General features: G+C 44.3%; 1 protein-coding gene across 2 annotated transcripts in view; it reads left to right on the plus strand.

Annotated features, from left to right (window-relative positions):
- The window catches only part of SEC24B (SEC24 homolog B, COPII coat complex component), a 109484-nt gene that overhangs the window by 81188 nt on the left and 1797 nt on the right, over window positions 1–26499 (plus strand). For both annotated transcript variants that reach the window (XM_038755099.1, XM_038755098.1), the window contains 13 exons: window positions 721–833; window positions 4690–4808; window positions 5099–5154; window positions 5478–5684; window positions 6427–6550; window positions 7428–7586; window positions 8159–8332; window positions 10282–10392; window positions 11936–12111; window positions 13438–13575; window positions 16951–17055; window positions 18413–18505; window positions 21468–21571. In XM_038755099.1, the coding sequence (XP_038611027.1) occupies window positions 721–833; window positions 4690–4808; window positions 5099–5154; window positions 5478–5684; window positions 6427–6550; window positions 7428–7586; window positions 8159–8332; window positions 10282–10392; window positions 11936–12111; window positions 13438–13575; window positions 16951–17055; window positions 18413–18505; window positions 21468–21571 (1679 nt within the window). The remainder of the gene's footprint in view (window positions 1–720; window positions 834–4689; window positions 4809–5098; window positions 5155–5477; window positions 5685–6426; window positions 6551–7427; window positions 7587–8158; window positions 8333–10281; window positions 10393–11935; window positions 12112–13437; window positions 13576–16950; window positions 17056–18412; window positions 18506–21467; window positions 21572–26499) is intronic.

Genomic DNA, 26499 nt, shown 5'->3' on the forward strand with positions numbered 1-26499 from the left:
TCTCCCTGCCTCCCGCCTCTCCCCTCTCTGGTCCCTACTTCACTCTGCTGCCCACATCATCTCTCCCAAATAAGTTCAGTCCGCATCCCCCCTCCTCAGCAGCCTCCAGTTGTTGCATGTTCCTATCCACATCAAAGAGAAACTCCGCACTGTCAGCTTTAAGGCAGATAATCAACTGGCCCCTGCCATGGCTGATCTACTCCTACAACCCAGCCCACACCCTCCACTGCTCTAATGTCAGCGTAAATTCCTTTTCCTTTATTCTTGCCTCTCTTTCTGTCAACCACTTCTTGTGGCCTGGAACTCCTTCCCGCTTCTTATCAGACAGACTTTCCCCTTCTTCAGAGCCCTACTAAAATCATGTCCCCTCCAAGAGAGCTTCCCTTATAACCTCTCATTTCCTCACCCTATATGCCATCCCTCCTGTATTTCTTGCACACTAGGGACTTGTACCCTTTAAGCACTTAGATACCTCACCCCTACCTCCCAGTAATGAAGTATAGAGTTATATACTCTGCTGCTTCCCTCATGTGTAATTTATTTTCACATGTGTCTCCCTAACTACACTGTAAGGTCCTTGAAGGCAGGGATCAAGTGTCATGTCTCCCAACTCGAATTTGTCATGCTCTCCTTAGTGTTTAATACAGTGTTCTGCCCACAATAACACTCGATAAATACCATCGATGGATTAAAATTATTGTTTATTCCTTTTCCTTTCAGCTCCGACCTCCTCAACCGGCAGTTTACTTGTTTGTTTTAGACGTGTCTCATAACGCAGTGGAAGCAGGATATTTAAACATTGTCTGCCAGTCGTTGTTGGAAAATCTAGACAAGTAAGCATGGTTCTATCATATCCTCTCCCCTTGGCACCGAACTGTTTCTGTGTCGGCAGGTTTGTAGGATTTATGAAGATATTGCTGGAATCTTTTCTAAGCAAGCTTAATTCAGAATCTTTCATTGTACGTGCCAACAAAACAGCTTTCGTTACCATTTAGTAAATGTCCTGCCATGTGATTTGAAATTCACAATATACTAGTACTTGAGATGTTCAGTGGAAACAGTCATTTATGCATTAGGGGGCTAACTTTCGCTCCTGGTGGGTGGAAGTTATCCCTAAGTGTTGTTAATGTTTGAAGGCTTTCTTGTAGCATAGAAATAATTCTCCATAGCTGTAGATATTTGAATGTGGAAGACTGCTTGTAATTTTCCAGTTTACACACAACATCTCTAGCACCATTATGATTTCCCAGCTCTCAAGCAACTCCTAAACGACCTTTGAAATCACCTTTTGAAGGCATCTTTATGGTAAAATTTTTTACCGTATGAGCAGTGGTGAATGTCCACTGTAGGCACCGTTCAGGAAGTGCATTCGTGGTTCTTGCCTGTAAATGAAGTCAAAAAAATTAAGACATTCAGAATCGGAGCCTCCACGGGGGGACTTTTGTGGATGGCTTCTCAGTTTCATTTTCAAAATGGTTTTCTTCATTGAAAGCTTTGTCAAACAGTTAGTCAGTGCTGTACTTTGAGCATTTAACTATATGCAGAGCACTGTCCTAAGCACTTGGGAGAGTACAATACCATAGAATGAGCAGACACATTCACTGCCCATAACGAGCTTACAGTCTAGAGGACTGTAAAGAGGACTTGCCCTCCTTAATTCCTCATGTCTTCTTGATTCTAGGGACAGTGTTAATACTGAAGGGCTAAAAAACACTTTTAGATGCTGTACAGAAGTTTCACTAGTGGGTTTGGGGTGCCAAGCCCCTGAAATAATAAACGGAATAAAATATTTCACAGAGATTAAGCAAAATGGGCAGGGAAATCTTTTTATTCCCCCTTACTATTTGTTAAACCCTTATTACGTGTCACGTGCTGAGGTAGATGCAAGATATAATCAGGTTGGACACAGTCCGTGCCCCACACAGGGCTGAAGGTTGAAACGGAGGGAGGAAGATTTAATCCCCATTTTACAGATGAGTTTACTAAGGTATGGGGGGAATCAAGCGACTTGCCCAAGGTGACAACAGACAAGTGGTGGAGTCTGGATTAGAACCCAAGTCCTCCGACCTCCAGGCCTGTGCTCTTTCCGTTAGGTCATGCAGTTTATACTAAATCCATAATCTAATAAGTAAATCCTGAAGTGGGTGGCTGGCAAGGGGATAACTGCATTTGGAAGTTGAGAAGTTAAAAAGGAGGTAGTGGTGGGTCCTAAGGATTGAGTGAGGTGATAGCAGTAAGAAAGAATGATGGTCTTCACAATGCCTTAGAAACGCACTGGAGGAAAGAACAGTTTGGGAAAAGTCAATTTGTTGCCAATTTCTACTTCCCAAGCGCTTAGTACAGTGCTCTGCACATAGTAAGCGCTCAATAAATACGATTGAAAAGAAAGTCAAGGCGGCTGCTGAACCAGGTTCATTCTTCAGCCTGGTTTTTCTGGAAAGCTGTGACATTTTAGCAGGTTGTGTGTATACTGAACCATCTCGTGTGCATTTGGGCTGGACAAAATTGAGTAAAGGATAGGAAGATCGTATTTTTATGCTGAATCGCACCCCTTCACCTCGGCTCTCTAGAGAATTTAGCATCCCACTGGGATTAGTTATCGTTCAAATGTCACCCGGATTTTTCAATTTCACATTTACTCTGTGTACACGGAGAATTGAACTTCACCAAATTAACACTTCCTAGTAGTGATCCCATATTATGTAACATAGCGCTTTGCACAAGGTAAGCGCTCATTAAATAACGATTGAATGAATATCAGTAAGTGTTAGTAAAGAAAGTTACTAACCATATATTTAGATATGTGTATGTATTTATATTAGTAAGGGTGTGTAAATGTATATGTAAATTGTCCTTAAGTAGTTAAATAGTAAAATTAATAAATCAATAGAGGCTGAGCGATCTCAGCGTTGCTGTTAGGTAAGATTAAAACAGACGTTTGTGCTCCATGTGGAATCTAGATTTGTAACTCATGGCTCAGTGGAAAGAGCCCGGGCTTTGGAGTCAGAGGTCATGGGTTCAAATCCCGGGTCCGCCACTTGTCAGCCGTGTGACTTTGGGCAAGTCACTTCACTTCTCTGGGCCTCAGTTACCTCATCCGTAAAATGGGGATGAAGACTGTGAGCCCCCCGTGGGACAACCTGATCACCTTGTAAACTCCCCAGTGCTTAGAACAGTGCTTTGCACATAGTAAGCACTTAATAAATGCCATTATTATTATTATTATTATTATTATTGTGTGATTAGAGAATAGAATCTTCCTTTTTCATTTTTATCTTAAAGTTTTTGGGGGTTTATGGTCAGTAAACCAATCATATTTATAAGCGCTTACTGTGTGCAGAGCACTGTACTAAGCACTTGAGAGAGTACAATACAACAGAGTTGGTAGACACACTCCCTGCCCACGATGAGCTTACAGTCTAGAGTATTTAGCAGTTACATGTCAAGCACTGTTCGAAGAGCTGGGGTAGATACGAATTAATCAGGACACAGTCTCTGTCCCACATGGGGCTCACAGTCGGAGGAGGGAGAACAGGTACCGAATCCCATTTTACAGTTGAGGAAATTGAGGTCCAGAGAAGTTAAGTGGGTTCCCCAAGGTCTCACGTGCCAGCCAAGTGGCAGAGCTGGGATTGGAACCCAGGTCTTCTGCCTCTTAGGCCTGTGCTTTTTTTTAACAAGCCATGTTGCTTTTGAAGAGTGAAGGGTATTGTGAAAAGGATAGTTGAAGGGCCAGCTTGTTATAAAGCCTGCAAGAAAGGACCGATTTCATTATTAAACTTTTCATTTTCATGCTTTTCATTCAGTTGCTTGGGTTAGTACTTGGGAAAGGAGCAGCATGGCTTAGTGGAAAGAGCCCGGGCTTGGGAGTCAGAGGACATGGGTTCTAATCCCGGCTCCGCCACATTTCTGCTGTGTGACGTTGGGCAAGTCACTTAACTTTTCTGTGCCTCAGTTACCTCATCTGTAGAATAGGGACTAAGACTGTGTGCCCCACATGGGACAACCCGGTTTACCTCGTATCTACCTCATGGCTCAGTGGAAAGAGCCCGGGCTTTGGAGTCAGAGGTCGTGGGTTCAAATCCCGGCTCCGCCACTTGTCAGCTGTGTGACTTTGGGCAAGTCACTTCGTTTCTCTGGGCCTCAGTTCCCTCATCTGTAAAATGGGGATGAAGACGTGAGCCCCTCGTGGGACAACCTGATTACCTTGTATCTACCCCAGCGCTTAGAACGGTGCTTTGCACATAGTAAGCGCTTAACAAATACCAACATTATTATTATTATTACCTCAGCGCTTAGAACAGTGTTAGCCATAGTAAGTACTTAACAAATACCACTATTATTATTATTATTATTATTACTATCATTATTATCAATAATAATGACTTTTACATCTTCATTTGGTATGTCTAACCCCACCTAAAGAGTGTCCGCAAGGTGGACTATTTTGAGAGCAAATATATCTCCTCATTCTAGAAAAACAGTCGATAATGGGTTGAGATACAGCTATCTTTTTCACTTTCTTTAGTGGGCGTCGTACTTTTTTTTTTTAAGATGATAGTTCCAGTTAATGTGTTTGATGATGTGGAATTGTTTTCCTGCATGTGGAAGCAAAGTACAATCCTGAGCATTCTTAAATAAATCCTTAAGTAAATCCTGAGCCTTAAAAGACGTCATCTTTGGCTTTAGACTCCCTGGAGATTCAAGAACAAGAATAGGATTTGTAACGTTTGACAGCACTGTTCAGTTCTACAACTTGCAAGAAGGTTTATCCCAGCCTCAGATGTTGGTTGTCTCAGATATCGAGGGTAAGTAGAGAGGAAAATAAAAGTAAGATCATATAACACTGCTGTTCTTTAAAAGATTCCATAGAGATTTGAGACGCTTATAGTATCTTTGTGTTTAATAACTTTGCCGGAAAATACGGGAAGCTGAATTGTGAGTCTATGAAATAGTGTTAACAAAGCTAGTAGATGTTACCTGTTTTATTCTTTTTATATTTGATGTAAGAAAATCAAGGCCTGGATTGTGATTGAGTATTTTGTACGTGAATTCTTTTTTGCCTGGATTTGTTGAAGATTTTGTATTTTTTCCATAGACATTTTCTTACCTACACCTGATAGTTTACTTGTGAATCTACATGAAAGTAAGGAGGTAAGATGGATTTTTTTCAAAGTACCATTACAACCATTTGACGCAAAATGCCTATTTAACAATAAAAAAAAAATCCGCATTTAGCTTAGTCCACCGGTAACTTCAGGTTGATCACTGGATCGTATATTTCAATGAATTAGTCTAGCGGAAATTGTCATCACATCACGGCATTTTATTTCGGGTGTTTGAAAGGCGGGGTGTTCATTTGTGTACGTGTTGCTGGGAAAAATGAGCGTCAGGTGTTCACGGTGCCCATTCTCCAGCCCCTTCAGAGAAATCCTATGCTTGCCTCCTGAGTAACTCTTTTCAATCTTGTCTTCCAGCTGATAAAAGACTTATTGAATGCATTACCAAATCTGTTCACCAATACAAGAGAAACGCATAGCGCTCTTGGCCCCGCACTTCAGGCTGCCTTTAAATTGATGTCTCCAACAGGTGGCCGGGTGTCTGTGTTTCAGACACAGTTACCTTCCTTGGGTGTAGGACTCTTACAGTCCAGAGAAGATCCCAATCAAAGATCAAGTACAAAGGTATCCAGGATTGTATTTCAGAGGCCGTTTTCCCCCTTTCACTCACCTGAAGTCCCAGCTTATTGTGTGCACAGCCCTGTACTAATTGCTTTGGGGAGTACCCTGTGACAGTTGGTGGACACGTTACCTGCCCACAGTGATCTTAGAGTCTAGAGGGAGAAACAGACACTACTGTAGATAAGTTACGGATACGTGCATGAGCGCTGGGGAGGGGGATAAAGGGTGCAAATCCAAGCGCGAGGGCGACGCTGAAGGGAGTGGGAAAAGAGGAAATGGAGGGCTTAGTTGAGGGAGATGCACCTTCCATGAGGCTTTCCATTCATTCTTTCAGTCGTATTTATTGAGTGCTCATACTCGGCGCTTGGGAGAGGACACTGTAACAACAAACAGACATATTCCTGCCCGTCTAGAGGGGAAGGCAGACATTAAGAGAAATGAATAAATTACAGATATATGCATATGTGCTGTGTGGGGATGGGGGGCAGGATGAACGAAGGCTTTGGAGGTGAGGAGAGGAATCGTCCGCCAGATCTGAAGGAGGGCGTTCCAGGCCAGAGGTAGGACTCGGGCTAGAGGTTGGCGGCCACATAGACGAGACCGAGTAGAGTGAGGAGGTTGGAACTACAGGAGCAAAGTATGCCGGCTGGGTTATAGTAGGAGACTGTACTATATACTATAGTAGGAGACTATTCACACACAATCTCACTCTGACGGCTTTTCCTTTGTAATCCGTTCCCTAAAGGTTGTTCAACATCTTGGTCCCGCAACTGATTTTTATAAGAAGTTGGCCTTAGACTGTTCAGGACAGCAAACGGCAGTGGATCTCTTCCTTTTAAGTTCACAGTATTCTGATCTGGCATCTCTAGGTAAGTGGATACTTTTGTAATAATAATCAGGATAATAATTACGGTATTTGATAAGGGCTTACTGTGTGCCAAACACTGTTCTAAGCTCTGGGGTAGATGCACTGTACTCAGGTTGTCCCATGTGGGGCTCACAGTCTTAAATCCCCATCATACAGATGAGGTAACGGAGGCACAGAGAAGTTAAGTGACTTGCCCAATAAGTCACCCAGCTGACAAGTGCTGGAGCCGGGATTAGAACCCACGTCCTCTGACTCCCAAGCCCGGGCTCTTTCCCCTTAAGAAAGCTGCTTGTATATTTTATTATGCTCTGGGTTTCAGGACACCTGGGTTTTAGTCCTGGTTCTGTCTGCTGGGACTATTTTAGCAGTGGGAAAGATTTCATAGAAGACTCATGGAATTTACAATCTAGTGGGGTAGGCAGACACTAAACTAAAGCAACTACATGCAGAGATAGGTACACAAGAACTGTGGGGAGAGGCAGCGTGGTGGCTACCTAAGTGCTTAGAAGGCAAATAAACGTCCTGTACATGTCCGGTGAAGCCCAGATAAAAGTTTAATTCCCATAGCTCACCAAGGAGCAGTGCATACATAACACAGTGAAAATAGGAAGCTTCTGTATCAGTAACATAATGTGAAAACCTATTCAACTCTGTGTGTGTGTGAGAGAGAGAGAGAGAGAGAGAGAGACAGAGAGAGAAAGAGACCTATCTCTTCCCCTCCTTCAAACATGTACATTTTTCTTCCAGAAGAGAGTTTTGGAAATTTCAACCTAGAGCCTGTACTAACATAACACATTAAAAAAAAAAAAAGTTTTGTTCTGCTTAGATTGTTGTGTGCCCATCTGTAAATATTGACCTCTTTTTTTCCTCCCCTTCAGCTTGCATGTCCAAGTATTCTGCAGGGTGCATCTATTATTATCCGTCTTTCCATCATAGTCATAATCCTGCACAAGCAGAAAAATTGCAAAAGGATTTAAAACGCTATCTCACGAGGAAGATTGGGTTTGAAGCAGTCATGAGAATAAGGTGTACAAAAGGTACGAAATGAAAGATGAACTGCAAAACACCAGAGTTTTACTTGCTGTATTTTGAATTGCAGTTACATGATATAGGGAAATTAGTGTATCCACATCATTTAATGACAGATTACCATTTCAGAATATGTACGGTGTGTTTTGTAAAAGTGAGAATAACTTGGCAAAGTAGTGTTTCCGTATTAGGGTCTCTTCACTTAGGGATTTTATGTACAAGTATGTCTGTAGTCAGCATTTTCCAGTTTGAACCGCATTAATCTTGCATAAAGTAGTCTGGTTGTGGAGAAGGGAAAAATGTGAAGAGTTCAGTTTCCTGACTCAAATGCCAAACCAATAGGCAAGAATCTCCATTTACTATTTTTGTTCATCAGTTCTCTTTTTCCTTCCCCCAAATAACATAAATATAGGCTGGTTTTAAATGCAGATTGCATTTATCGACAAACATCTTATTCCGGTTTATGTGAATGAGTGTTCAAGGGACACTCTTCTCATTATGCTAAGTTGTGATCGGATGCCAAGTTTCCACACAAAGCCCAGATGGGTAGTGGAGTGCTCTAAACTGTTTCTGCTTCTAGGTCTCTCAATACACACTTTTCACGGCAACTTTTTTGTGCGATCTACTGATTTGCTGTCTCTCGCCAACATCAACCCCGATGCCGGATTTGCAGTGCAGATGTCAATTGAGGAGAGTTTGGCAGACACTTCGTTAGTATGTTTTCAGACAGCCCTTCTGTACACTTCAAGCAAAGGTAATTTAATTTTAGCAGATGGGAAAGCTTGCTTACAGCAGCATTTTCCTCCACCTCCCCTCTCCTCCCGCCCACCCTCCTCCGCCCAAGTTAGTACTGTACTGAAATTACTGTACTGAACTTATAGTATGTGCTTTTGCATCCAGTGAGCGCTCATTAAATACCTTTGATTGATTTGAAATCAGCGTGTTTTACCTTCTTAAGCCCTTAAGGAAACTTAATTTTCCTTCTTGGGATTTGTAATGACATGTTTCCACCCCAAAGAGAAATGTTGAATTTCCCTGGAGCTCCTGTGATCTCATTAGTTAATGATTCTTGCAAAATCCAGCTGGCAGTGGTGTCAGTGGCTTTCTATCTTCTAGACTATTAAATAGCCATCCCTACCTTTTCTTTGTGCAGATTTATTTTGTAAAAATGCCATATTCATCTTTCATTACCAAGGGAGTTTGCTGTTTCTGATTTTGTGATGTATTTTTACTGTGACTTCAATTATACTGCTCCTCCACCCTATTGGCTTAAATTAGCCGGCACCCGGTTTTCAAAAAGTTTAAATCCCGTTAGCCGTTGGTGGTTGGGAACAATGTCTTACACCTGATAATACACATGCCACCAAAAAAACAGGATGCAACCCAATTCTTGCAATGTTTTCCCATCTGTCCTTGAGCACGAGGAGGAGGAGGGAGGAGTAAGAGTAATAGCAGTATTAATAGCAGTAATAGTAATAGCAATACTACTACTACTAATAATAATAATACTAAATACTTAGTAATAGCAGTATTAATAGTAGCTAGGAGTATTAGGAGGAGGAGGAGGAGTTATATAGGAGTAGGAGTCGCAGGAGAAGAAATAGTATTTATTAAGCACTTTGTGCAAGGCGCTGTACTGAGCGCTAGGACAGAATATAGAGGTGGCAATAAGATCCGAAATCGGTCTTCCAAGAGGATCACAAGGACGGTGGAGGACAGGAAACAGACCCACTGGTAACAATGAAACACTTCAACCTTAAAACAGCATAAGGAGCATAAGGGTAAATACACAGTACAGGGAAGAAGAACAAAAGTCAGTCAGGAGCTGAGGCTAGAGGAGCAGAATTTCTCCTCATGATTGAGGGTCCAAAGTAAGGGCTACGCAGCCGCTAGCTTAGCCGAGGTTTCGAGAGTCAGTCAGTGGTATATATCGAGTGCTTTCTTACTGTGTGCAGAGCACTGTGCTAAGCACATGGGAGAGTACAATCTTAACAATGTAACAGGTATATTCCCTGCCCACAGTGAGCTTAGAGTCTAGAGGTCTGCCATGGTAGGGCCCGTTCTGGCTAGGGCAATGGAAGATGGGATGGGCTAGGGCCATCTCGATGGTGAGGGGGTGAGAGGGCAGACCACTCAGCCATGGTGAGGGGGATTGGTGGCCAGGCTAAAGATGGCAGCCCTGGAGGCGGAGGGGGGCCGAGAAAGGCAGGGCAATGGCTTTCACCCCCAGCCCCATGGGCACATAGCATGCCAGGGCCAACAGGGCACACATTTCACTCACCTGCCGTGGAAGAGAGGATTGAGGAGACAGCAGCTTCCAGGCTTTTAAAACTTCTGTTTTAAAAGTCTAGTTGCGTCTGCTTTCTCAGAAGCTAATTGCATTGGGTTTTAACCCAATTGTTTTAACCCAAGGTGTTTACTTTTCATTCATTCATTCAGCTGTATTTATTGAAGGCTTACTGTGCGCAGAGCACTGTACTGAGCACTTGGGAGAGTACACTACAACACCAAACGGACTCGTTCCCTCCCCACAATGAGCTTAACAGTCTTTTTCCGTGGGAAAACAATCCCCCCTGCCCGTCCAAAATTGGGTAAAATTTAGGTGATTGAAGATGTGTAGTTTTGAATTGGAGGTGTGGAGTTGTGCACGCCTCTTCCCACCACCTGCCTAATGCATTGAAATCGATTCACCCTTTTGATTAGGGGAGCGGAGAATTCGAGTGCACACCCTCTGTTTGCCAGTGGTGAGCTCGTTGGCAGATGTGTACGTAGGAGTGGATGTACAAGCAGCCATCTGCCTTCTAGCAAACATGGGTGAGTATCGTGATAAGGGACCTAGTCTCGGGCCCTGCGTTCCACGTATTGTAACTCTGGTCAGCCCTCCGGCAAAACCTACTGAGACCCTCGTATTAACCAAAGGAATCAATTGAGATGGAGACGGATAATCCTATGGAGGGGAGGTAGCAACAGCCGGCTTCTGCCTCTGAAGCTTGGCTGAGCAGTTTGCTTTGTTGTTGTATATCAGAAGCACTGAATCAGTTCTCTTCCACTGTTAAAGTTCACTGGTAATATGGAACTTTGAACCCTTGAAATTAATTCTTTATATGATAATGAACAAACGCAGTGTTGCAGATACATAAGTACACTGTACTCTGAAGTCATAGAAGCAGCGGGGCCTGGTGGCTAGAGCACGGGCCTGGAGGTCAGAAGGACTTGGGTTCTAATCCCGGCTCCACCACTCGTGTGCTGCGTGGCCTTGGGAAAGTTACTTCACTTCTCTGGGCCTCGGTTACCTCACCTGGAGAATGGGGCTAAAGACTGCTTGAGCCCCATGTGGGACGGGGACTGTGTCCTATCTGATTAACTTCATATTTAGGAAGCAGTTATGTTAAGAATTTGTAAATCTGTTCATTACTTGAGTAAATCTGAAAATCTCTCTCTTGCCATGCTCTTTTTTTTTTTTTTTCAATGAATTGCTGATGCGCAATCTCTCTGTCCCTGGACTGGAACATTTGGGACTGGAACATTTTTCTTCATCTTCATTATTCTGCTCCTTTCCAGCCACCTTTCATCACCATCACCCTAGGGGAAAAGGAGAGAAGCCATTGTCCTTGCTGAAACAATATTGACGTGGGGTGTTTCTTGGTTCGCCTCAGCAGAAAACTCTGTTCTGTATATGGCATCCTGATTAACTTGTATCTATGCCAGCATTTAGAACAGTGCTTGACACATAGTAAGTGCTTAACAAATATCATAAATGAGATCTCTCCGCCATATTTTCACGCTTTTTTCCTCACAGATCTGTGAATTCCTTTCTTCTACTTTCTTTTTTAATGGTATTCGTTAAGTGCTTACTATGTGTCAGGCACTGTACTAAGTGCTGGGGTAGATATAAGACAATCAGGTTGGACACAGTTCTTGTCCCACATGGAGTTCGCAGTCCTAATCTTCATTTTACTGAGGAGGAGGCCCAGAGAGGTTAAGTGTCTTGCCCAGAGTCACACAGCAGTCAAGTGGGGGAGCTGGGATTAGAACCCAGGTCCTTATAATGGCATTTGTTGAGCACTTACTGTGTGCAAAGCATGGTTCTAAGCGCTGGGGAGGTTGCAAAGTGATCAGGTTGTCCCACAGGGGGCTCGCAGTCTTGATCCCCATTTTTCAGATGAGGGAACTGAGGCCCAGAGAAGTTAAGGGACTTGCCCAAGGTCACACAGCTGACAAGTGGGGAGCCGGGATTTGAACCTATGACCTCCGACTCCAAAGCCCGGGCTCTTTCCGCTGGTCAAACGCTAACCGCCTAGCCATCTTGCATTAAACAGCTCTATGGCCTCCTGATGTCGTTCCTTTCTTTGCGCAGCTGTCGACAGGTCAGTTTCCTCGAGTCTGTCGGACGCCAGAGACGCCCTGGTGAACGCGGTGGTAGATTCACTGTCGGCGTACAGTTCTACAGTGTCAAACTGGCAGCAGTCTGCCGTGATCGCACCTTCCTCCCTCAAGCTGTTCCCTCTGTATGTTTTGGCACTTCTCAAACAGGTAACTCAGTCAATCAGTCCATCGGTGGTCTTTACTGAGCGCTGACCGTATACAGAGCCCAATACTAAGCCCGCCGTTGGGTAGGGACGGTCTCTATATGTTGCCAACTTGTACTTCCCAAGCGCTTAGTACAGTGCTCTGCACACAGTAAGCGCTCAATTAATACGATTGAACGAATGAATGAATACTAAGCGCTTGGGAGAGTAAGAGTATTGATAATCCAAACTGAACCCCCTCCTTCCCCTCCCCATCCCCCCCACCTCCTTCCCCTCCCCACAGCACCTGTATATATATATATTTGTATATTTGTTATATATATTTATAATTTATTTAAATATATATTTATAATTTATAATATTTATTGTTTATTTATTATAATAAATTATTATTATTTATTTATATATATAAATAAATATGCAAATAAAATAGAGTAATAAATACATACAAACATATATATATATATATGTTTGTATGTATTTATTACTCTATTTGTTTATTTTATTTGTACATATTTGTTCTACTTTATTTTGTTAATATGTTTTGTTTTGTTCTCTGTCTCCCGCTTCTAGACTGTGAGCCCGCTGTTGGGTAGGGACCGTCTCTATATGTTGCCAACTTGTACTTCCCAAGCGCTTAGTACAGTGCTCTGCACACAGTAAGCGCTCAATAGATACAATTGAATGAATGAATGAATAATCGTTTTTATTAAGCACTTGCTATGTGCCAAGCACTGAACTAAGCTCTGGTGTGGATTAGAAGATAATAAGGTCATACACGGTCCCTTTCCCACACGGGTTCAACAGAGCCTCTGCCCACGAGAGGGGTGCAGTCCAAAAGGAATGGCAGACACTGAAGTGAATTATAGTTTGAAATTCTAGTTTTCAGAGTTGGACTTTAACACTGTGAAGTTTATGTGTTTAAGAATGACAATGCCTGATTTTTTTCGTGGGCCCCCCCCCCCCTCGGTTTTCTTTAATGAGAGATACAATTTATTGAGTGCTAAAATTCTTACATGTAAGAATAAATAAATTTTGGGAAAATGAGGGAATATGAATAAGCAGATTTTTATCCTACTTCTCTGTATTTATGTGAAGCTCGCTACACATTTCAGTTGAAAACTTATTCTTTTGTTATTGATGGCAGGCAATACTTTCTTTTTTACAAAAATCTGTTTTCTTTTTTTATGGTATATGTTAAGCGCTTATGTGTCGAGCGCTGTTCTGAGCGCTGAGGTAGATACAAGTAAATCAGATCCTGAATTGAGCATGATTAAAATTAAACATTACTTGGAGAAATGTGGGGTTTTTTTGTTTTTTTTTCTCGCAGAAAGCATTCAGGACTGGTACCAGTACACGCCTGGATGACCGTGTATTTGCTATGTGCCAGATGAAGTCTCAGCCACTGGTTCATCTGATGAAAATGATTCATCCCAATTTATATAGGGTAGACAGACTGACTGATGAGGTATGACATCTTTTCAAGTGTATTGCGTTTGCCTTTGATTTTGAATGTGGGAAATCTGCTGGCCATTGGGCAACCTCTTTATTAACAGAACTTTGACTTTATCTTATGTCTTCCATTTTGCATGTTGTACCATGAAAATGGTCACCCCCAACGTACTTTAGCTCCTCTGACAAGATTCCTCAATATGCTGTCGATAGGAACTAGGTAAATTTAGTGATGGGGAGAATTAAAGACCGCAAATGCAGTTTAGTGGCAAAATCTGCCACAAAGCCAGGCGCATAATTTAATTTTAGTAAATAATGTACTAGAGGTTTGAAAACACATCAGCTTGAAATAGCATGCAGGGCAAGTAACCGTTTGCAGGAATGTCGACATTTAGTAATGCCAGAAAAAATGACTGGACAGATGTGGTTCTCTCAGAGGTGTGAGGACACGTTTTCCTCCTGGAGCAGTGTCCACCATCTGCGATTTCCCTGCTCTCAGTTCTTAGAACTGAGGGGAAAAAAATCAAACTTCCAATCCAGCTGTTTCTTTTGGTTCCAGGATAAATGTGTACTTTGGCAGTGACACAGTGGCGCCTGCCCTCTGAGCTCCACACATCCCCTTAGTTTCTTCCTTTTCGTTTATCTTCCGGCCCTCGTGGGCTCGGGTCTTCCCTGGTTCAGGCTTTTTGTGTGTCCTCAAACTCCCTGTCCCGTTCATGACCTGCTGAGCTCTGTCCCCAACTCCTGCTGCCCTTCTGCCCTTTGGGATCTTGCTCTTAAATGAGTTCATCGTATTTCCTGAGCACTTACTGTGTACTAAGCTTCAGGAGAAGTACAGTTGGAGTCGGTTGACACTTCCCATCCCACCGAGAGGATCCTAGGAATCTTTCCTGAGAGGGCAGATCTCATTGACCTTCCCAGGACTCTTTCTTTCCTTCTGCCCCCTTGAAGTTTCTGTTTTAAACTGGAGGAGGAGGACTGTTGAACTTTACACTTTCTACCCTGTCACGTTCCCCTTTCCAGTCCCACAGCCAAGCTCCACTCACTCCACCCTCGTCTGCCCCAGGATTTTCCTTTTCCTGCACTGGATAAAGACAAGCATTGCTCAGCAGACTGCGCTTGAACCGAGCTTGACACTTATTAAAAAGGAGATGGGACAGACTGTAAATGCAAATGTTCAAGCACCTGCTTTTCTGAGAAAGCCCCGAATTTGACATTTGAAAATCCGAAAGAAAAAAGAGCTCTCGGAGCAGAGATTTTCTATTTTAGACTGTGAACCCACTGCTGGGTAGGGACTGTCTCTATGTTACCAACTTGTACTTCCCAAGCGCTTAGTACAGTGCTCTGCACACAGTAAGCGCTCAATAAATGCGATTGATGATGATGATGATCAGGGGTAAAAATAGCCCAGGGGTAATTTCATCTGTCCTTTGTTAGTTCACTCTAGCCCCTCGAAGGGAAGTTTGAGGGCAGGGAACGTGTCTACCAACTCTGTTCCTCTCTCCCTTCTCCCCAAACCAATAATCAAAACAACATAAATGGCTGAAATTATTAGAGGATGGGGAAATTTGTCACTAAACTGTTGTAAAATGAAGTATAAATTCATTTTAGACTTCTAGACTGTGAGCCCGTTGTTGGGTAGGGACTGTCTCCACCTGTTGCCGAATTGTACTTTCCAGGCACTTAGTACAGTGCTCTGCACACAGTAAGCGCTCAGTAAATACGATTGAATGAATGAATGAATGTTATATTGCACTCTCCCAAGCGCTTAGTACAGTGCTCTGCACACCGTAAGTGCTCAATAAATACGATTGATCGATTCACTCTTTATGTCAGCAACAGCTGTTCTTCTCCTGAGCTGCTGGACTCCTTGCCGAGCGAGAACTTTTAAAGCCCAGCAACAGGCGCAGGTAGAGCAGTGGAGAAGAGAAAGCCCTCTGAGCACCACGGCTGCCACCAATCAATCAATCAATCGTATTTATTGAGCGCTTACTATGTGCAGAGCACTGTACTAAGCGCTTGGGAAGTACAAATTGGCAACACATAGAGACGGTCCCTACCCAACAGTGGGCTCACAGTCTAAAAGTGGGCTCACACCAGCTTTCTAGGGTTTTTGCTTCCAAGCCTGCTAGACCACTTCTTTTGGCGTGCAGTTTCGCGGCCCTACTTACAGTTAGTAGTACTATTTATGAAGCGCTTACCGTGTGCAGAGCAAACACTAAAACTCCAAAAAAAGAAAGGACAAAAACACAAAATGGAAACAAAAACCAGCAAGGGTGCTGTGGCTGGAGAAGAATTTCAGGCATAGCCTCAGAGATCATCATCATCATCATCATCAATCGTATTTATTGAGCGCTTACTGTGTGCAGAGCACTGTACTAAGTGCTTGGGAAGTACAAGTTGGCAACATATAGAGACAGTCCCTACCCAATAGTGGGCTCAGAGTCTAAAAGAAATCACTTCAGCAGCCTCCAGGCTTCCCGAGACTTTGCGGAGGCCTCATGCTGCGGGTGCTGGTCTCCCTTCAGCCTCAGTGGTGGGCTTCAGGAGGCAGGGTGAATTCTCCTTGATGGCCCGGGGGAGAGTCGGAACCAGTTCCCTGGGATGGGGGTATTGTTCGGGAAAGGCGGCGGATTTGGAATGCGTCTGTTTATTGTTATACTGTAATAATAATAATGACGGTACTTCTTAAGCACTTACTGTGTGCCAGGCACTGTACTAAGCACTGGCGTAGCTAAACGATAATCAGGCTGTCCCACATGGGGCTCGCAATCTTAATCCCCATTTTACAGATAAATCAAGCGACCTGCCCGAGGTCGCGCAGCAGACAAGTGGCGGAGCCGGGATTAAAACCCATTAGAATGTACTCTCCCAAGCGCTTAGGGCAGTGTTCTGCTCGCGGTAAGCCCTCAATGAATACGACTGAGTGAAAAAGATTTCAGTTGATTTGCTTGGCCGCGGTGGAGCCAGGCGGCTTTTATCCCCTCCCGTCGTATACAGAGGATGGCAGGAGCAGGAGGCCCGTAGTGGTGGGAGAGAAGGCGGCCAATTTGGACATTGCATGGGGGCGAGTGGATTGGAGTGACGGGATTGGCCCCGGGATATTGTATATCCGTTGAAGGCTGAAGCTTTCGTTCCTTCAGTCGTATTTATCGAGCGCTTACTGTGCACAAAACACTGTACTAAGCTCTTGGGAGAGTACAGTATAACCACAAACAGACACAATCCCCACCCACAACGAGCTTAGAGTCTAGAGGACCATAGCCGCATGGCTATCGTTTCTGTTAATTTCATTCAGTTGTATTTATTCAGCGCTTACTGTGGGCAGAGTGTTAAATGATTGAAAACCACTGCTTGATGGGGCTCTCTCTCCTTCTGTTTTTCTTCGTAGAGCTCAATTCATGTTAACGACAGAGTTGTGCCCCAACCCCCTCTTCAAAAATTGTCCGCAGAGAAGCTGACAAGAGAAGGCGCTTTCCTTATGGACTGCGGTTCGGTAAGTTTATGTTTTGAGTCCGTTCGCACCCCTGAAGTCAACAGATTGGCTTATACGTGAAGTAATTGCTCATTACACCTAATTGAAAAGCTTCCCCTCTGTGTTTCTGGATTGGCTTCTTTTTACTCGCCGTCTAAAAATAGAAATCGTAAGGGAGAATTGACTATTTGTGAAACGGCCACGTATTTCGGGGTTTCACAGTTGAAGTTTCCGTCTAGGTATCGGTCCATACTTTATTACTCTCAGCCCACCAGAATTCCAACCACTTCTGCACATCATTAGGAATATTAGATGGTTCTGAATGTGCTATCACAGCACCTCTGGAAAGAGAAGGTGATGCCAGCTTCCATACAAACAAGGAGGGAATTCAAAAGAGATCGATCCATCCATCAGTCAGTGGTATTTGTTGAGTGCATACTGTGTGCAGAGCACTGTACACTCGTACGGTGGGAGAGTACAATATAACAATAAATGGACAGATTCCCTGCCCACAGTGAGCTTCTGGTCAGTGGAGTCTAGGCAGCCATGCTGGAGGATGGAACATGAAACCTGGATTATTATTATTATCAAATGCACTCCTTTCTCACCCTCTCATCCCATCAGTCACTTTGGCAGTTATCTGTTGATCTGTTTAATAATAATAATGGCATTTATTAAGTGCTTACTATGTGCAAAGCACTGTTCTAAGCGCTGGGGAGGTTACAAGGTGATCAGGTGATCCCACAGGGGGCTCACCGTCTTCATCCCCATTTTACAGATGAGGTAACTGAGACCCAGAGTAGTTAAGTGACTTGCCCAAAGTCACACAGCTGACAACTGGCAGAGCCAGGATTTGAACCCATGACCTCTGACTCCAAAGCCCTTGCTCTTTTCCACTGAGCCATGTTGTTTACTCACCGGTGTCTTTTTATATATCTATCTTTCACTCTTAACTAGGGTATATTCTTCTGTCAGTGTGTAATGACTCCCGCATTAAATTGTAAATTCTTTGTGGGCAGGACTCTCATCTCTCACTTCTTTTGTAGGGACTCAGGTGACCTAGCAATGTCTTTGAACACACTCTGTGTGTAATAACCATGTTTGATTATGATACTTTCCTTAAAGCTTTCAGAATGAAAGAAATGAAAATTCCCCATTCCTTTTTCCTGCCAAGTGAAACAAGTAACCTTAGGGCCACTGTGAAAACTCTTTATACTCAATAAATGCCAATTGATATGATTCCCATGTACCACAGATTCCCTGAACTTTGGCTCTTTCAATTAAGTCGGTTTGCCCCTTCAGTGCATGTTGGTGTATGTAAAACCATCTATAACCATTTTGCTTCTGACCCGTGTGATATCAGGATTTTATTTTATAGGTTTTTTACATTTGGATTGGAAAAAGCTGTGATAACAACTTCATAAAAGACGTGCTCGGATACCCTAACTCTGCATCCGTACCTCAGAAGCTGGTCAGTGTTTTTTTCTGCAACTAATACAAATATAGCTCGTGTTCCATCCAAGGCTTGTGCCTCTGGGAGTTGACATAAAGCCGCAACTGACCCTTGGGGTTAATCTTTCTGTTTGGTGATTGAAGATTCCCTAGTCAGTCCGTTAATCCTAGTTATTGAGCACTTACTGTGTGCAGAGCATCATCATCATCATCATCAATCGTATTTATTGAGCGCTTACTGTGTGCAGAGCACTGTACTAAGCGCTTGGGAAGTACAAATTGGCAACATATAGAGACAGTCCCTGCCCAACAGTGGGCTCACAGTCTAAAAGGGGGAGACAGAGAACAAAACCAAACATACTAACAAAATAAAATAAATAGAATAGATATGTACAAGTCAAATAAATAAATAAATAAATAGAGCACTTTACTAAGCACTTGGGAGGGTACAGTACAGCACTAAACATACACATTCCTTGCCTTACATTGAGCTTACAGTCTAGAGAGGGAGACAGACATTAATATAAATACAAATATCGATATGTGCATAAGTGTTGTGGGGCTGGGTGGTGGTGGTGAATAAAGGACGCAAATCAAGTTGATGCAGAAGGGAGTGGGAAAAGAGGTAAGGACGGCTTAGTCAGGGAAGGCCTCTTCGAGGAGATGTGCCTTCAGTAAAGCTTTCAAGGAGCGGGGAGGAATTGTCCGTCGGATGTGAGGAGGGAGGGCGTTCCAGGCCAGAGGCAGGCCGTGGGCGGGAGATCAGTGGCGAGGTGGGTGAGATGGAGGGACAGCGACAAGATTGGCATTAGAGCAGCGAAGTTCGCAGGCTGGGTTGGAGTAGGAGAGTAGCGAGGCGATGGAGTGCTTTAGATAAAAGCACCCCTTGAGAAAACATGTGACGATGCAGTCAATCCGGGTGTGCCCTGGAATAGCAATTTCACTAGATTCTGGGCACTTAGAGTTGTTCCCAAAATGAATGTGGAAGTGGACATTGACGAGTCCACGAATTTTTAGTCTTCCCCCCGATTAGTCAGTTGGAATAAAAAAGGGAAACGTCCCCTGGCTCTCTTGCTTTTGTCCGTTGAAGCCCATCTGTTCCTCTAGTGGGAAAAGCCCTGCTTTGGGAATCAGGAGTTCTCAGGTCTAGTCTAAGCTCTGCAAGTAGGCAATGGCCAACCGAGGCGCTTGGGAGAATGTCACTCAATCAGTGGTATTTATTGAGCACTTCCTATATCCATTCATTCAGTCTTATTTGTTGAGCGCTTACTGTGTGCAGAGCGCTGTACTAAGCGCTTGGGAAGTACAAGTTGGCACCATATAGAGACGGTCCCTACCCAGCAACGGGCTCCCAGTCTAGAAGGGGGAGACAGACCACAAAACAAAACATGTGGGCAGGTGTCAAGTCGTCAGAACAAATAGAATTAAAGCTATGTGCACATCATTAACAAAATAAGTAGAATGGTAAATATGTACAGGTAAAATAAATAGAGTAATAGATCTGTACAAACGTATATACATATATGCAGAGCACTGAGCCGTCAGGGACGAAGGGGCTGGGAAGTGGGGCGCCGTGCTGTCATAACTAGAGAAGCAGCGTGAGCTAGTGGTTAGAGCACAGGTCTGGTTCAGAAGGACCCGGGTTCTAATCCAGGTTCCTCCACTTGTCTGCTGTGTGACCTGGGGCAAGTCACTTCACTTCTCTGGGCCTCAGTTCCCTCATCTGTAAAACGGGGATTAAGACCGTGAGCCCCATATGGGACAGGGACTGTATCTAGCCTGCTTACTTAGTGTCTAAGTACGGTGCCTGGCACATAGTGAACACTTAAAAAATACCATTAAAAAAAAACCAGCTGAGAGTGTGAGGAAATGCCATGCCCAAAATCCCTTTCCTGTCAAGGTAGTTCCTAGGTGAGTAGCTAAAGGTTTGGAGGAAAAAATCAATCTAAGGTGAATCCAAAAAGCTGGCTGTGTTTCCAGAGCCTCCATGTATTCTGCAGGACTGTGTTTGAGTGTTAAAGGCTGGAAGTGAGGCTCTCTGGAAATAATAATAATTATAGTATTTGTGAAGCACTTACTGTGTGCCAAGCACTGTTCTAAGCGCCGGGGTAGGTACAGGATTAACAGGTTGCCCCACATGGGGCTCACACTTTCACCCCCATTTTACAGGTGAGGTAACCGAGGCACAGAGAAATGAAGTGGCTTGCCCAAGGTCACACAGCAGACAAGTGGCAGAGGCGGGATTAGAACCCACATCCTCTGACTCCCAAGCCCAGACTCTTTCCACTAAGCCATGCTGCTTCCCTTATGACATGAGAGTTATCATCATCAATCGTATTTATTGAGCGCTTACTGTGTGCAGAGCACTGTACTAAGCACTTGGGAGCTTATCAATCAATGGTATTTACTATGTGCAGAGCACTGTACTAAGCACTTAAGCGCAGTACAACAGAATAGGTAGACACCTTCCCTACCCACAAGGAGCTTGCTGACTAAAGGGGGAGATAGACTTTGCAAAATAAATTACAGTTCGGATATGTACAGAAGCGCTAGGGAAGAGGTGAATAGTGAAATGCTTAATTAAGGAGTCCAGACCCAAGTGCCTGTGTAAAAATTACAAGCTATTCATTTTGTTCTGTAGGAATAAACACTCACTGGCTGTAGTTTGCCTCCACATGTAGGGGTGTTTACAAAACTGACTGCTAGCCTAATTCTTATCAAAAGGATGTGTTCTATTCGCGTTGTTAAAGGAATTAAGCAAGACACAATTTTTATTTAAAATGTACGTGATTGCTGTTTACTGGTAGCGCTCCCCCAACAAATTTTTGTGTCCCATTGGTGGAAGTTTATGACACATTCTGTTAGTGCTTTTTAACAGTTTTTAGTACTATTAGTGTTTTTTAGCATCCTTTCATTGTAATTGATTTGCTTAAGGTCTGTAATGCAAGAAAATAACATCCCCTTTCCGTTTCTTGAACCAGACACATCTCCCCGAGTTAGACACCCTTCCGTCGGAAAGAGCCAGATCTTTTCTCTCCTGGCTTCGGGACAGCAGACCGTTAAGCCCGATCCTTCACGTGGTAAAGTGAGTATTAACATAGCTCGGGTTTCGGAAACGTCTCCACCGTGGGACGGAAAGATTGCCTCAAAACGGATTTGCAAAAATGCCTCCGGCACCATAATTAGTGGTGGTATTCCTTTTATGGCAGGAGGCAGGACGTCCTGGAGGAAATATATCCGTGGAGTCGCTATGAATCGGAAACGACTTGACGACACTTGGTCATAAATCATCATCATCATCATCAATTGTATTTATTGAGCACTTACTGTGTGCAGAGCACTGTACTAAGCGTTTGGGAAGTACAAGTTGGCAACATGTAGAGGCAGTCATCATCATCATTATCAGTCGTATTTATTGAGCACTTACTGTGTGCAAAGCACTGTACTAAGCATTTGGGAAGTACAAGTTGGCAACATATAGCGACAGTCCCTACCCAACAGTGGGCTCACAGTCTAAAAGGGGGAGACAGAGAACAAAACCAAACATACTAACAAAATAAAATAAATAGAATAGATATGTACAAGTAAAATAAATAGAGTAATAAATATGTACAAACATATATACAGGTGCTGTGGGGAAGGGAAGGAGGTAAGATGGGGGGTTTGGAATAATACTAATTCCTTTTACAGGTCAGATGTTTGGCCAGTGTTCCCAAGCGATCCTCTGGATGTGGGAGTTTTCACTGTCCTGGTTTTTCCTGGATTAGCCCCAGAATGCAGGTCACCACTTAGCAGACCAGGCCACCTGTCTGAAGTGGGGGGAGGGTGGGGCGAACCTGAAGTACTTACAGGGCACCCACTGGCCCCCGACCCCCACCGTGGTCACACCAGCCATCCCCGCCTCCTTGTCGTCAGCCTCCCTATCGTTGGCACCTCCACATTCCATGTTTCCTTGCCCCTCTTCCACGTTCTCCCCCTTTTAGACTGTGAGCCCACTGTTGGGTAGGGACTGTCTCTATATGTTGCCAATTTGTACCTCCCAAGCGCTTAGTACAGTGCTCTGCACATAGTAAGCGCTCAATAAATGCGATTGATGATGATGATGATGATGATGATTCACCGAGTGCCAGCGGGATGCCTGTACCCGCACCCGGCCCTCCTCCCCGGTTGGGTTTACAGCGTATGCACCTCGTTGCCACCTATCTTGGAGAGGGCTCTCACCTTTGGTATATTTTAGCTATAAACTGTGGGTCATTTTGAGGCAGATGCCAGGGAGTGTCAGCTGTTTCCACAGCCCTTCTGTATAAGGAGATCGACAGATGTTGATCTCGGATTAAAGAATTTAAACATTCGGGCAAATCAGGGAAGAGGCACACATTCTGCTATTCCGTATGTCGTGAGGTTTTATCCATTACAATCGTGGGCCAGTTGTTGCTGGTTTATTACTCGGTAACCCCAACCAATGGCACTAGTCTTCAGTAACTGTTGCTACACCTCATTTTCTTAGCAATCGGGGGAAATTTTTGTTCCAGATGGTTTTAATGTTCTGATTTGACTCTCCACTGCCCGAAATCAAGAGACGGGCGGTTGTTGGCTAAATGGTTTAATCTCTGCTGTTCCTTTTCTTTTGTAATCCTTACATCAGAGAAGTTGGTTTTGAAATTTCAGTGAGAACTCTGATTTGGAAGTACTGCGTATGGTATATTTTGTGTCTGCTAGGGACCGTCTCTATATCAATCAGTCAATCAATCGTATTTATTGAGCGCTTACTGTGTGCAGAGCACTGCACTAAGCGCTTGGGAAGTACAAGTCGGCAACACGTAGAGACAGTCCCTACCCAACAGCAGGCTCACAGTCTAGAAGGGGTAGACAGAGAACAAAACCAAACATACTAACAAAATAAAATAAATAGAATAGCAATGTACAAGTAAAATAAATAAATAGAGTAATAAATATGTACAAACATATATATACATATATACAGGTGCTTTGGGGAAGGGAAGGAGGAAAGATGGGGGAGATGGAGAGGGGGACAAGGGGGAGAGGAAGGAAGGGACTCAGTCTGGAAAGGCCTCCTGGAGGAGGTGAGCTCTCAGTAGGGCCTTGAAGATGGGAATATGGGAATATGTATATGTTAGGGACCGTCTCTATATGTTGCCAACTTGTACTTCCCAAGCGCTTAGTACAGTGCTCTGCACACAGTAAGCGCTCAATAAATGTGATTGAATGAATGAATGCTGTCTTAAACAAGATTTAATTAATGTAAAACCACACTCCCGTGAAAGAGAAACTGGTGAAACCAAACCCTCCAAAGTCACTCAAGATTTCCTCCTTGCCAAATCTAAACCATCTCTACGCGATTTTAGTACTTCTTGACCTCTCAACCACCTTTAATCAATCAGTCAGTCACAGTGGTATCTGCTGAGCATTTACCATGTGCAGAGCACCGTACTAAGCTCTTGGGCGAGTATAATGCAGTAGAGTTGGTAGACATGATCCCAGCCTACAAGGAGCTTACAGTCTAAAGGCGGAGACAGATGGTCAAATAAGTTACCCAAAGGGGTAATTCATTCATTCAGTTGCATTTATTGAGCACTGACTGTGTTCAGAGCACTGTACTAAGTACTTGGAAAGTACAATTCGGCAACAGGTACAGTCCCTACCCAATGATGGGCTCACAGTGTAGAAGACAGGCTCACGGGCTAGAGTGGCACAGTGGAAGGATGTGCATGTAAGCTCTGTGGAGCTGAGAGTGGGGTGAATAACGAGTGCTTAAAGGGTACAGATCCAATTGGAGAGGTGACATGGGGATGGGTGAGTAGGAATTAGGAGGGCTTTGTCGGGGAAGGCCTCTTGGCGGGGCTTTGAAGATGGGGCGAATGCTGATCTGTTTGAGATGAATGGGGAAGGAATTCCAGGCCAGAGAGAGGACATGGGTTAGGGGTCGGCAGCAGGAAAGATGAGATGGAGGTACAGAAAGTGTTAGAAGAGCAAAATGTGTGGGCTGGGAGCCAGTAGATATCAGTGACATCAGGTAGGAGGGAGAGAGCTGATCGAGTGCCTTAGAGCCTTTGAAGCAGCGTGGCTCAGGGGAAAGAGCCCGGGCTTTGGAGTCAGAGGTCACGGGTTCAAATCCCGGCTCTGCCAACTGTCAGCCGTGTGACTTTGGGCAAGTCACTTAACTTCTCTCAGTTACCTCATCTGTAAAATGGGGATTAAAACTGTGAGCCCCCCCCCCCGGCCTGTCGGACAACCTGATCACCTCCTATCCTCCCCAGTGCTTTGGACATAGGAAGCGCTTAACAAATACCATCATCATTATTATTATTATTATTTGATATTAGGGGCAGCTACCTAATGGTACCTCTTATCGATCAATCGGTAATAATTATTGAACCCTCACTCTTTACCGTAACTTTACTTTCACTGAATCAGATACTTGGGAAAGTAGAATAGAGCCCTTAGAAACTTTCAAGTGGTTAGAACAGTGCTTGACACATATAATAATAATAATAATAATATAATAGTAATAATAAAGATAGTAGACCTGATCCCCACCCTGGAGGAGCTTACACCCTGGCCTGGAATGCCTTCCCTCCTCATGTCCTCATATCAGATGACAATCACTCTTCCCCCCCTTCAAAGCGTTACTGAAGGCACGTCTCCGAGAGGCCTTCCGCGACTTAGCCCTCTCGCCCTGACATGTTCCCTTTATTCATCCCCCTTCCCAGCTCCATAGCACTTTTGTACATATCTTGTAATTTATTTTTTATATTAATGTCTGCGTCTCCCTCTAGACCGTGGGCATTGTGGGCAGGGAATGTGTCTGTTGTATTGTTATATCATACTCTCCCAAGCGCTTAGTACAGTGCCCTGCACGCAGTAAGTGCTCAGGAAATGTATTCACTCACAGGTTGACTGACCTTGTCATGAGAAACAGAGACTAAAATGAATTACAGGTCAGGGGAAGCAATAAGAGTATAAAAGATGTGTAAATAAGTGCACCAGGGGAGGGGGTAGGGTAAGTGCCCAAGTGCCTAGGTGATACAGAAGTGGGGAAATGGAAAAAATCAGAGATGAGTCGGGGAAAGCCTTCGGCAGAAGACGGGATGTCCACGGAGAGATGGAGAGAACAGTGGTCCGCTGGATGTGAAAGGGGAGGGAAGGGATCGTCCTCTCCATCCACAGCCAGAAGGGATGGTGGGACCAAGAGCTCAGCATTGACAGAGACAAGAGGAAGACATTGTGAACTGGTTGGCTTGAAAGGCCTAAAGCTCCCATACTGGACTGTAACAGGAGAGAGAGAGAGAGAGCCGATTGTGTGCTTTAAAGCCACGGGTTAGGACTTTTTACCGGATGCGGAGAGGATCGGGTGTCCGTTGGAGCTCCGTGAGGGTCGGGAGACATTCCGGAAAAATGGTCCAGGCAGTAGAGTGAACCATCGACTGGAAAGGAGGCGGGAGGCAGGCTGGTCTTGGAGGCGGCCGACGCACGGGGCGGAATAGGACGAGGAATAGGAGCAGCAGTGTGGCAGGATCTAATCTTGGTTTTCCTGACAGTTTCCTCCAATCTCTGTGGTCGCTCTTTCTCAGTCTCTTTCCCCTGGCCTTTCTGCCAACTGTCACATCCAGGCCGTTGCTAAATCCAGTCACTTTTTCCTCCGCGACATTTCCCCGGTCTTCGCCGTCCTCTCCATCCACACAGCCATCCCCTGGTCCAGGCGCTCACCACATCCTGCTTGATTGCCTCCTCACCGATCTCCCTGCCTCTGGTCAGTCTGTCAGCCGGTCACATTTGTTACCTTGTATCTCCTCCGGCGCTTAGAACAGTGCTTGGCGCATAACAAATGCCATCATCCTCATTTATTGAGCACTGAACTAAGCGCTTGGGAGAGTACAGTGTAGCCGACATATTCCTTGTCCACAGTGTGATCTTCCCCCTCTCCAGACCAGGCTTCACTGCATTGCCTGGATCGTGTCTCGGAAACGCCGTTCTGTATCGTTTCCCCATTCC

The sequence above is a fragment of the Tachyglossus aculeatus genome, chromosome 12 (genome assembly GCF_015852505.1).
Source record: "Tachyglossus aculeatus isolate mTacAcu1 chromosome 12, mTacAcu1.pri, whole genome shotgun sequence".
Classification (NCBI taxonomy): Eukaryota; Metazoa; Chordata; class Mammalia; order Monotremata; family Tachyglossidae; genus Tachyglossus; species Tachyglossus aculeatus.